General features: G+C 40.6%; 1 protein-coding gene across 2 annotated transcripts; it reads left to right on the forward strand.

Moving 5' to 3' along the window:
- The first annotated feature begins 1,649 nt into the window (after window positions 1-1,649).
- On the forward strand, window positions 1,650-10,615 carry pgm1 (phosphoglucomutase 1). Of its 2 annotated transcripts, XM_087830506.1 has the most exons (12): window positions 1,650-2,000; window positions 4,635-4,660; window positions 4,718-4,797; window positions 4,917-5,060; window positions 5,274-5,399; window positions 5,588-5,778; window positions 6,589-6,743; window positions 6,845-6,960; window positions 7,055-7,190; window positions 7,514-7,697; window positions 8,045-8,179; window positions 9,883-10,615. In XM_087830506.1, the coding sequence occupies exons 1-12, from the start codon at window positions 1,755-1,757 to the stop codon at window positions 9,970-9,972; spliced, it is 1,629 nt and encodes a 542-aa protein (XP_087686632.1). In that variant the 5' UTR covers window positions 1,650-1,754; the 3' UTR covers window positions 9,973-10,615. The 2 variants fall into 2 exon arrangements, with proteins under 2 accessions (XP_087686632.1, XP_006808193.1); XM_006808130.3 differs by having other exon boundaries at window positions 1,652-2,000; window positions 4,635-4,797.
- The last annotated feature ends 2,486 nt before the right edge of the window (window positions 10,616-13,101 follow it).

Here is a 13,101-nt window from a genome sequence, read left to right on the forward strand (position 1 = left end):
AAAACTAGCAGCTTGTTGGAAAAACCCAATTTGTTCCATTTTTGTTTTGTTGAGTCTATGAAATCCCAAAAATAAAACAGTTTGACAGGCTTTAAATAGTATGTATGCACCAACAATATAACTCTGAAAATAGCTAATAGTTGAAAACTTGGAATATCTCAGCATGGTGTGCAATGTCCTTAAAGGAAATTGGGCAAGTTGAGGACAAAAGAAGAAATGTCAGTCCTGAAAAAACAGACTACAGCAGATGAACAGTATCTGAAAGTCATATTTTTAAGAAACGGGGAAAAAAAAATCCAGACACGGCACCAGAGAAATGATCAACCTTCAGTTAATTCATCTACTGTTCACTGAAGCCTCATCAGAAATGGTCTCGGTAATCAATGGAAACGGGGAGAAAAGGCTGAGGTATGCCAAATTACACAAGAAAAGGACTGAAAATCAGTGGCAACAGGTCTGACTGAGCAATTAATCCAAATCTGAGATTTTTAGTTCAAATCATCAGCAGTATTTACAGAAAAAAGATCAGGAGAGAGGTGCAACAGTGAGCCCACAGCCATATGCAAAACATATGGAGCCTCTGTTTTTGTAGTCTGATCCCAAACACAATTCAGTGAAAGCATACCTAGATAGAAGAAGACACAATGGAATACTATCAGTCATAGACTGGACCTCAACATTATTGTAGCAGTGCTGTATTTATGTTTAAGTTTGCACATGTTTCCATAAATTGTTGCACCTATTTTCCATTTCTCAGCACAATATGAAGAAATAAGGGGCAGTTTAAAGATTTTGCACAGTACTTCTGTACTTACATAAGGACAACCTTCTGTTTTAACAGATCTGATGGTAAACTTTGTTCTACTTATGTTGATCAAACACTGTGAAGCAAAAGGCAAACAGCAATGGGTCGAAACTGGCTATGTCGCAAGCGTTACCCTGCAAATAAACCGATACATCTTTTTCTGTGAGTATTGCAGGTGTGACTTCGTTCTCACACAATAGAAACTGCTTGTTTCATACAGTGGATGAACTGTAGGGAAGATTTGTATTCTCACTCAGTGTTTAAATTTGACCACTTTAAACCACCGAAAATGATCACTTTACGAATAAAGAGTCTACCATAATTCTGTATTCAATAATGTTATGAAAATGTATGTATAACACTATTTCGATCTTTTAAAAAATGCAAATACTATTGTTTTTGGTGTTAGTGGCTAATAGATCTCAGACACTTAGGGGATGGATGAGATTTCAATAAATCAGACCATTAATCAAAAAGCTGGGTGTGTGACCTTTAAAAATATAGTGCAAATAAAACAACACAAATAACATATTTTTGTATTATTTGATATCCAGCATGAGCTCCTGAGTTGTGATTAGAGCGTTTCATCAGTAACTTTATCTTAATGTTGGTGGGGGGGCGTATCTCTACGGTTTCTAGAATTTTGCCTACAGCCCTGTGGACATTTTCCCACATATTGCAGTTATATAAATTAATTTTTAAGCAATATCCAAGAATGGCTGAAAAGCTGTATGAATTTTGACTTTTCTACCTTTCTGTTTGCGCTGGTGTTGAGAGTGAAGAACTCTTCCTTGATCCCTCCTTTCTCTTTAAACCGGGAGGGCGGGTGTTTGAAGGGGGGAGTTGCCCGGTGTGTACGTGTGGCTGCTCTGACACTGCTGTCGCCTGCTTGTCGGACCGGACTGCGGATTACACGGGGGTGACCATTGGTGCTCGCTGGGGGTCAAAAATGGTGAAAATTACGACAGTGAAGACCAAGCCGTACACGGACCAGAAGCCCGGGACTAGCGGTCTGAGGAAGAGGGTGACGGTGTTTCAGCAGAACCAGCACTATGCGGAAAACTTCATTCAGAGCATTATCTCTGTCATCGAGCCTGCCGAGCGCCAGACGGCCACTCTGGTGGTGGGAGGGGATGGCAGGTTTTTCATGAAAGACGCTATTCAGCTGATCGTCCAGATTTCAGCTGCCAACGGGGTCAGTAGCAGAACGACATGTTGTTCACCTTTGCTGTCCTTGCTGTATGTGTGTGTGTAGCTCACTGAGTCTGTTCCTATAGAATAGCTTGTAAGCTAGCAGGTTCACATCAAGCTAGTTGTCAAGTATATCAGATGTATTCCTAAATAACTAGTCTGTTGACTAGTTTGACATTATTTGGTTAGTTTAAAAAATAAAAGTTTGCTATCTAGAAAGCTAGAGTAACTTAAGTAGCTTAATGCTAACCGAGAGAACGACCAAATGCTCAAAATATTTACTGTCAGGTCATGTATTATTAACTTGCTAGCATAAATATACGTATTTAAACATGGGTTACGTTCTGCATGTTAAAATGTTGGTGCTGTTCAGTTCTATATTAAATGGGTTCATGTAAAGTTATGCAATGCTTTAAAGTCAATGACTACAGTTGGGGTGGCTAATCAGCCATACGTGCTCTTCCAAGCTCTCCTAACCAGCGCTGAATCCTGAATGACATTCCTGCCTGTATCTGCGCCTTGATATTGGCCCCAGTTCATTCAAACTGTGTTTATGGAAAACTACTTGACTGTTCCATAAGGTCCAACGCAGTCAGTGAACCTTTGGCACGTATCGCCATCCCCCCTCTGGATTTCCATGCGCTGTCTCCGGTAGCCTGCTTGACCGTGGTGATCTTTTGGATAAAGTGCACGAAGGAGGTCGCTTGCATGTCAGACCCTTACCTCTGACATGTACACCCTGACTCGGCGTTTTTCAATCATTGGATATTTTTTTTAGGCTCTTGGTCCGTCTTGCCCAACTCTCTAAAAGGGAACAAAACGGGTTTAGATGTTGGGAAAGAAGGCACGATAAGCCAACGTTGTGGTGTTTCATTTAATGTGTGGTTACTGGCTGCCTCCACTCTGATGTTACTCAAACGATTTTAGGCCATCGAGGGGCGTGGTCTGCAGCCGGTCACGTTGCTCTGCATATGTCTTGTGCAAAAATGAGAAATGCACAGTGAGAATGCATCAACATATTATCAAACCCTATTACCTTCTTATTTATTTGCAAGGTAACCTCATCACTCTCTGAGAGGACATATTCATTGTAGATCTGTGACCTTCCTTCTCATTAGATGGCCTCTGTCCTTCTTGTAGCTAATGCAAAGACGCATTGCTAAATGGAGGGTTCCTCTAATGAAAGTAGGTGTAAGTTGCACAAAGATGGCAAATCTTGGTGGGCATTTGTAATTCTGGGTCTATATTAGGAAATCTGGGTGAAATTGTATCATAAGTTACAGAGAGATGCACTACTGCCCATGTGATTGCACAAAGCAAACCATTGTGTGGTTAAATAGACCGCGATAATGCCATGATTTCAAAACTATAAAAGGAGTCAAAATATAACCTATTCTACAGCACTTGTAAAGCACTGGGCAGCAGGGCCAGCTCAGGTCATAATATAGCTGGCTATAAACAAATGTGATTTGTATGGTGGCCCTGAGAGGTCAAATGCACTGCAGCTTATAAACACAATACAAATCTAAAAAAAAAAAAAATGCTGCAAAAGTACACAAAACACAATAGAAGTTGAATAAAAAAACAACGGAGGTGACAGAAAACTGAAACATGTGAAGGAATGTACCGAGATGAACTTAAAAGAAGTTGAGGATTCATCTATGTTGTGCTTTGGAAAAAAGACTCGAGCTAATGTCTTTCAATCGCATGATTCATTTAATACTGCATATATGTTTTCTGTTAGGTGTTTAGAGCAACTTGTCATGCACATTATTGTCTCCTCTTAATCACTCCTGTGGTGTTTTGTGAACTTTTGCAGTGTTTTTTCCTATTTGCTGATATTTTCTCAAGTAGCAGTGTGTTTGACCTCTCAGGGCCACTGTAGATTTGCACTTACTGGATTTAAAACATATATAAATGCACACATATCTCTCACTTTGAGGGTCTTACAGGGACAAACTTTTACAGCCAGCTGAAAGAAGCAAATAGAACTCGTCAGCTCATCTTGCAGTTTTGTCAACCCTGAGTTTCATTATAGGGTAGACTCATCACTCATTAATAAACTGGTACACGGCTCGGGAGTTCAGATTTGAATACCCTTAGTGTGTTAGAGGACCTAACATTGGCTGTAAGAGCCAGTCTGGTGCTACTCACAGCTGCTGTTCAGCTGATCTACCCACTTGGTATTGGGCAATACTATTGTAGAAAGTTTAATAACATAGTCAGGGGCGAGCACATGCAAGCTCTTGCATGTAAACAAAATTTATAATGAAATATAAAATGCACAGCTACCCAGTATAATGGTGCAAAGATGGGTGAAATAAGTTCAAGCTGTCATCCAGCAGCAGTATTTTGGGTTAGCTCCAACAATGATTTGCAAAATCTGACATATTTAAAAAAAAAAGAAGAGAAAAAAACAACAACAACAAAAAAAAAACTGGAATAATTCAGGATGGATGTTGGAGGAAGGTGTGGATAACCTTCTCAAGGTTAGTCAATGGAAAAGGTGTTTAATTTAGTCTTTTGCATGGAGCATCAGTACCATTATTACTTCTACATTATGGTTGGAGGTGTGAACAAACACACACTTTTGCCTGTGTCCATTAATTTGCGCGTGTGCATCTGTTCCTGCCTGCAGATAAATCACCTCGTGATTGGTCACAATGGCATCATGTCCACCCCAGCAGTCTCCTGTGTGATCCGCAAGAGGAAAGCAGTGGGTGGCATCATCCTCACAGCCAGTCACAACCCCGGAGGCCCCAATGGAGACTTTGGCATCAAGTACAACATTTCCAGCGGAGGTGAGACAAGTGCACAGACCCACTGTTTCTCTAATCACTATAGTCCAAGTCATAGTTTGCTCAATGTTCCATATTTGGGCATTGCCTGGTTTCTAACCAGTGTTTAACTTTGTCCGTAGGACCTGCTCCAGAGGGCATCACAAATAAAATATTTGAGATCAGCAAAAGCCTGCAGGAGTATCACATCTGCCCAGACCTCAAAGTGGATTTGTCTAAGATTGGCAAGCAGACCTTTGAAGTGGACACTTTCAAGCCCTTCACAGGTAACAGACCCACGGATGCAGAATCCTATCTTTAACTGAAAGATGAAAAATGTGTTAAATTAATACCAACGTCTTGAACTCTCTTCTCTTTGTAAACATATGTTCTAGTCTATTCAAATCTTGAATGCATGTTGCTTTGTAATTTCATGTACTGCTGTGATTTGTACCAGGACTTGTGTGCCAACTTTGCTTTTCCCTCTTGATTTATCTCAGTGGAGATTGTGGACTCAGTTGATGACTATGCAGAGATGCTAAGGGGGATCTTTGACTTTGCTGCATTGAAGGAGCTTCTTTCAGGAGCCAATCACATTAATGTCAGACTGGATGCCATGCATGGAGGTAGGGATGAGCATGTATTAAATCGGTCATTCAAACAGTGGATGCTAGTTCCTAAATTGAATAAATTACCAACAGGCAACACAAACGGAAATAATCTTTGTGCATCACAGTGTAAAGGAAAGTTTGTTCCGTTAGTGACCATGGCAGCATGTGATGTCCTTTATTAATGGCGCTCTTACTCCCTCTAGTGGTTGGTCCTTATGTAAAGAAGATAGTGTGTGAAGAGCTGGGCTCTCCAGCAAACTCTGCAGTCAATTGTATCCCCCAGGAAGACTTTGGTGGTCACCACCCTGACCCCAACTTGACCTATGCTGCTGACCTGGTCAAAACCATGAAAGGTGGAGAATATGACTTTGGAGCTGCATTTGATGGTGATGGTGTAAGTTCTTCAGCATTCCCCTAATAAAGGATCATTTAACAGCTGTATTGGCAAGAGCTGGGCGGCAGAGTTATGAAGTGTGGACCTGGATATCAATCTGTGATATTAAATCACTCAGAATATATTTAATCTAATAAGTTTTCATTCAAAGTTTATATTTTCTTTGTTACATGAGAGTCAATCAAAATTTTAGGCCTACTTCCCAGAGTGAGATTGAATTTTGGAACAGCACTTAATGTTGAATGTTTTTAGTTAGCCGTTTTCCTCGCCCTTCCTCCTGACAGCTATCGTGTTTCATGAAAGGAACAGACCAAATGCTTAACAGAAAGAAATCACAAGAAATATTTGGTCAACTTGTCTTCAAAATTATCAATATAATCTAAGAAATGTTTTACAAAACTTATATACTTTGGGATTTGAAGGGTTTTAAAAGCTTTTTTTCAGGAAGTACTGACACTAAACCGATCTGCTGCCGATTACCAAATCAGAATCAGCGTACTTTATTAATCCCTAGGGAAATTATGTGGGTTACCGTTGCTCCAGTACAGTAACATTAACATAAACAGACTAGACTATTTAACAGTACAATATGTTAAGATATAAGGAATAGCACAATATATACAAATCACCAAATAATAAATATCCAGGGTTGACAGGTGTGATTATAAAAAAAAAATATATCAAGAAAATTGACAGCAACATTAGAAAAAGGGTGTGTGCAAAAAGGATGTAACTATTGCAGTGTTTACAGTGTAGATGAATAAAGTAATATCACAGCTCAGGATTGCCATCTTTTTGTCCCCTCTTCAGGATCGCAACATGGTGCTGGGTAAACATGGCTTCTTTGTGAACCCCTCGGACTCTGTGGCTGTCATTGCTGCCAACATCAAAAGCATCCCGTACTTCCAGAAGACCGGCGTCAAAGGACTGGCCCGTAGCATGCCTACCAGTGGAGCCTTGGACAAGTAAAAACCAAAACAGTTTTTATATTTTTGGGTAAATTGGAAAAAGTGCAAATCAGGAATCTTTTTTTTTTTCCTTATATGATGTAATCTGTGTGTTTCAGTGTGGCTAAAACGCTGCAGATGGACCTGTATGAGACTCCAACTGGCTGGAAGTTCTTTGGGAATTTGATGGATGCTGGTAAACTCTCTCTGTGTGGAGAGGAGAGCTTTGGCACTGGTGAGACTCGGTCATCACATTTTTCTTTTTTTTAGCTGTGACACCAGTAAGAATTGCCCCTCACCCAATCACATCTCTCTATGCTAATAAACAGGCTCAGATCACATCCGTGAGAAGGACGGCTTGTGGGCGGTGCTTGCGTGGCTGTCAATCTTAGCCACCAGGAAACAGAGCGTGGAGGAGATAATGAAAGATCACTGGCAGAAGTTTGGCAGGAACTTTTTCACCAGGTCAGAGGAGATGCCTGCATTACGATTTATGAAATGAGAGTTTGAATCCTAAAAGATGAGGGTTTTTTAAACACTGTTGACAGTGTTAAGAATTTTTAAACACCACTGTCAAAACATTTTAAAAAAAAACTCTACTTGAGACTATGCAGGAATGGCGCCTTTCAGTGGCAAATTGGAGAAATGCAGCACAAGTGGAGTGCAACAGTTAAAATTAAACTTTCTTTACTTTTGTCTCTTCAGATTAAAAATGTGTCATTATCGAAAGTAGTTGAAAATGAGTTCCTATGTATATTTTTAAAATCTTGGTCTAACTTCACTTCCAGGTACGACTATGAGGAAGTTGACTCAGATGCTGCCAATAAGATGATGAAGGATCTGGAGGCGGCAATGTTCGATCCGTCCTTTAAAGGAAAGAAGTTCTCATCGGGCGATAAGACCTACGAGGTGGCCATCGCTGACAATTTTGCCTATACAGACCCTGTCGATGGGAGTGTTTCCAAAAACCAGGTGAGCAGCCTGCAAGACAGACCCCATTAATATTTGCAGTCCACAATTTACACAATATCCTGCAACAGTGCTCTGCTTGCTTCATGTTTTAGAGTTGTTGTTTTTTTTTCCACTTCAGATGCTACTAAGAGTCTGTATCCAATTTAAAACAGAGATTCCTTATTAAAATCAGACCTGCTAATGATGCGTTTCAAAAGCTGGCAAAATACCTGATGAGGTCATACCCCTGTGCATACACACATGGAATAACTCCCACCTCGTACATTATATAACCACATGTTACTGCTCAGTCGATATTTGAATTTGTCACCATCTCTTACATCTTTGTTTCTCTTTCGCTCTCCCAGGGCCTCCGAATCATCTTCTCCGACGGTTCGAGGGTCATTTTCCGTCTCAGCGGTACAGGCAGTGCTGGAGCAACCATCAGGCTCTACATAGACAGCTACGAGAAGGACGTGCAGAAAATTTACCAGGATCCACAGGTGAGGACAGAGAGGAGTAATCCCAGCTGGTTGGATCCAGGGAGGAAAAAGATTAGACAATGAAGTCATCAGATAGGAAAATAAACAGTTACAAAGTTTTTTTTCTTTTTTCACGAATCTTTTTTTTTTTTTGCGTGCGTGTGAATAATCGTTTAGGAGGGAGGGGGGAAAAGAAAGATATTTATAAAGGTTGTCACCCCATTATCCATCTACATCACAGCAGTTTAATATTCACATGGGCTTCTCAACCTTTTGGGTTGCCTGGAATGATCAGTAACGTGTACGATGGCCAGCTAGCACTGGGTGGAGGCCTCAAAAAACAAAAACACAGTTTGAGAGATTTTATTCAACATGGGAGATGAGATGATGGAGATGTTTGGCCAAGTTTTGACTTATGGCACCTTATCTGCACTGGTAAGAAAAAATGAAGAGTGCAAGTTCCAACTACACACACTTCATAAAATAATTTTGAATGGTGCAGACAGGGAGGTGATGTAGTACAAGAAAGAAAAAAGTTCTGCTCCAGCTCTTTATCCTTTTCAGCACTTGGACACTATGAATGAACAGATAAGCAGAAACATACTGCTTCAGAATCAGAGCTTGACAGATAAATGGCCAGCAGGTTAATGGTTCAGTTGGCTGACTTTGGTGGGTTTGATTTACACACCCATGGGGTGACCTCCTTTCTGTGTGGATTTAGAGAAGAAAAGAAAGTACCTCACACAAAACTGTGATACAAAAAGCGCTTATTTTATGAATCCGCTGCGTCGTGTTTTGTCACAGTTAATCGTGTTCGATGTTGGTCATGTTTTATAGATTCTTCTAATTTAATCGTTCTTAAAAAATAGTAGATGTAAGAATATAGAGTTGAGCCCATAGTTTGTTGGGCAAGGCCACACTTTTTGTAGTTTTGCCTCTGTAGACCACCGAAATGGATTTGACATCAATCAGTCATCACTCTGTGATAGAAGTGCAGATTTCCAACTCACAAATAACTATATTGACAAGCAGTTTGATGGCCAGGTGAGGCCTGTTAAGAAGTTGGTAATCATAATAATTGAGAGACACCTTAATGAATGGAAATGCAGGTTTACAAGTAGCTGCAAACCACTGGTGGTTGTTGTTTTTAAATTAGATTTGGATTGAGGACCATGAAGTTCAGAAAGTCTGCACAGTTTGTGGGGAAAAAAGTGGAGAGATGAAATCAAGACGAACTTTTACAATGATGGGAAGAGAAAAGTAAGGAGAAACGACTCATAATCCCGATGTTGTGGCTGCCATTGGAACTGGATTACTAGTGCTTATTGATGATGTGACTGCTGATAGAAGTAGCAGGGTGACTGTAGTCTCTGCTCAGATTCATTTAAAAGCTGCAAACAGACAGAGCTTTGCAGTGCAAATGGATAACCGCCCAAAGCGTACTGCAAAAGCAACACAAGTTTCTCAAAGCAAAGAATTTGTCCACTTAAAACTGAGCTTCTTAAAAAGGGGCTTAGCATATTTTGGACCAAACTAGTTTTATTTTGGCAGCTCTTCAGTTGGGCCTTGCTAGTTGAGGTTTCTGCTCATAGCTCTGATACTGGCGGCGTTAACGGCAGCTTAGCAATACAGAACCAGAAGAAGCTGCTTTGTACTGAAGGACTTCTATAAACTGACCTGAACAGGAAGTCCGACGTTCATTGTTCTTTATGTATCTCGTCTAGGCGATCCTGGCTCCTCTGGTAGACATCGCCCTCAAGCTCTCCCAGCTCCACGAGAGGACTGGACGCTCCGGCCCGACTGTGATCACATGATTCCGTTGCCACACTGCCTCCGCTCATGCTCAGCAACAGGATACTGACACTCTGTCTGGGGTGACGCTGCCCTTGAATGCTGTCTTGGCTTCAGTTCCTGGCTCTTTTTAAAGAAATAGAGCTGGACAATAACATGCAGGGTGAATACATGAGCAGCTCTTAATTTTTGCTTAAAGTCCTCCATTTCCTTTCTCTAGTGCTAGTACCCAGTGAGCTTTAATGGTGTTTTCTTTGAAATCTGCCTGAGGGTTCTGATCTTGTCCTGTAAGCATAAAATGACATAAATGCATTAGCTTATGTTCCGACGTTATGAAGAAAAGATTGGACTTTAGAAACAAGTTTGCTTCAGTAACATGCTCTGTGTTCATTTCAAGAAAAAATGTGCTTAATGTAATGTCAGGAATAATAATGTTGTTGTCCTGCTCTGTTCCTAAACTGTATATCATAAAACTGAAAAAGTGCCAAACTGAGCAGTTAGGGGAAACCTCACCCCATTCCCTCCACTCCCCACCCCCATACTGACCTGGTGCCTTCTCCTCCTCCTGATCTCCAAAACCACCACATTAGCCTAATGAGATACACCAAACCACAGTTACTGTTAAACCAACACGTCCACCAGTGAATAAAAGAACCTTACATAAAAGGGCTGTAGTCCTGTTTCTTTGTTCTGTTTTTTAAAAAAATGTTTGTCTAATAAATTCTTGTCATTCATTCATCTGTCATATTCTCACAAATATGGAGCAGCACTGTACCTTTACTTCTTGAAAACAGCAGGTAATTAGAGAAGTGGTAACTGCACAGAAACGGATTAAGAAAACAAAGCATTCAAAAGGCAAATGTGAAAGTGTAGGGTTGTGTAGTGATTGCTTTTTGTTCAGTTTGAAAGTTATTCTATGTAAACGCTGAGATCTTTTCCAGCAGAGCGCGAGCCAAACTGTAGGACGAGCCTGAAGTGCTTCCAAGACGACGATGCCTCTCCAAAGACATTCCTGAGGAAAGCGAAATATAAACTGATGCGTTCTCTCCCTCCCTCGCAAGTCTTCTTGTTTTAGCAATGGTCTCTGTAATCCTGCCAATTAGTTATAGTGTCAAGAAGTTAAAGGATCCAAAACTATGTAACAGCAAATGGATTTTTTTTTTTTTTTAGGGGGGGTGTAGATCAGGAGAAGTTAGGTACTGTATTAGTGGGAACTTTGTCCTTTTTACATGATACACATTTGAAGTTGGTGGCATTCCTCTTCACTCTAAACACAAACAGCTCTACCTGTTTGCACAAATGCCTCCAAAGCCTATAGCAAGTAATTAAAGCTCCTGAGCTGCACTTAACTGTCCAATCAAGTTGTATTTTCTCGCGGCTGTCTAAAGAGTTTCTTGTTTGATGACATTATGTTACAACTGACTGTTAATACACATTTCCTGTGATTGTTTTTCTTTTTTTTTAATGTTATTTTTTAAAACAGCTTTAAAACATTTCGCGTGACGCTGTTTTCTATTAAGAGCCATTTCTGAATAAATGTTTCAAATCTTTCATCTCTTGTTTACGTTAAGATTGCAGATAGGGGGTTTTAAGGCTGATTGCTAGTCTTCAAAGGTACGTTTGGGACGTATAACTGCCCTAAACAGTTCCTCTCCATCCCCTTAGGAGTCGCAGTAACTGGGTGGAAACGTTTTCATGCTGCATTGTTCAGACCCTGTCAGGCTGACATAGCGCAAAGCATAATGTGTTCCCCTTGTTTGGCTCATAATGGCTTACAGGCTCTATTTGGATTGGCTGTCATTACATCAGGTAATCGCAATAAGGCTTACATTAAGCTGACCTGGTCCAAAGCTATTAGATATCCAAATGGCTTTCTCTGTCGCTGGCATGGTGCCGTGTGGGTTTTTTTTTTTAAGAGCAGCCTGTTCATTGCTTTCATACAAGAAGAGGGCGATGTGGCAGACAAAGACACTGTTCTCAAAGGCTTTTTGCTCTCTAGTCATGTTAATATAAAGTATTTGAAGTAAAGTAAAAAATAGTTTTAGTAACACTTAAATACATGAGATCCTTTTACTCAGTCATCTGTATCACAATTCAAGGACTGACCTTCATTTTCTAGGTAGTTTGAGAATGCTGAATGTTAGGATTACATCGTAATCAGATTCTGAGGTAGTTTTGACTGTCATGTGCAAAAATGAGCAGCTCTTCTGCTGCACTCTGTGTAATGCATACATGGCATGGTGATGCTTCGGTTAGCACTATCACCTCACAACAAGAGGATCATGGGTTTGAATCCTCAGGGTGACTGGGACCGTTCTGTGTGGAGTTTGCATCTTCTCCTCGTGCCTACGTGGGCTCTCTCCTCCTAAAGATGAAGCATTTGTTGGAGATCTGATTGTGAAATCTGCCTTTTGTTTTAAATTGTCTCTTTTTTGCTACCACCCTGTAACAAAAAACACATTTCTTCCTATTTTTTTGTTGAGTCTTCAAAAAATGCCAAAGATAACACAGACATTACAGTAGATGAATAGTATCTGAAAGTAATGGCTTTAAAAATCAGGGAAAAACATCCAGCAAAAGTCTGATGGGACCTGAGAGAGGTCTCTGACCCTTCAGTTGATCAATTTATTAAAGCATCATCAGAATTGGTCTCAGTGGAAGGATGGCTGTCATATAAACAATTATCCCAGTCCCCAAGAAATGGACTGGTTCTTATATGGCGCTTTTCTACGCTATCTGAGCACTCAAAGCGCTTTACACAACTAATCCATTCACACAAGCACTTTTTTTTTCTAAACTGTTAGTGCCTATCTAACATTCATACACATTCACACTCTGATGGATGCATCGGAGGGGTTAGTATCTTGCCCAAGGATATTTGGCATGCAGACTGGGATTGAACCACCAACCTTCCGGTTAGCAGCTGACCTGCTCTACCACCTGTAGCTACAGCTACAGCTCAAACCCTCTATCACTGGGTTAAAAGACCACAGGCTTGTTGCCCGGATGTCTCTAGTCATGAAATCTTTTGAGAGATTGGTTGTGACCTAGATGCAGGACATCACATGTCCCCTGCTGGACCCCCTGCAATTTACCTGCTGGTCCAACGGTTCGGTGGATTATGTCAACATAGTGTTGCACTACATCATGAC

Source organism: Neolamprologus brichardi, chromosome 17, assembly GCF_056152115.1.
Source record: "Neolamprologus brichardi isolate AB-2024 chromosome 17, ASM5615211v1, whole genome shotgun sequence".
NCBI lineage: Eukaryota > Metazoa > Chordata > Actinopteri > Cichliformes > Cichlidae > Neolamprologus > Neolamprologus brichardi.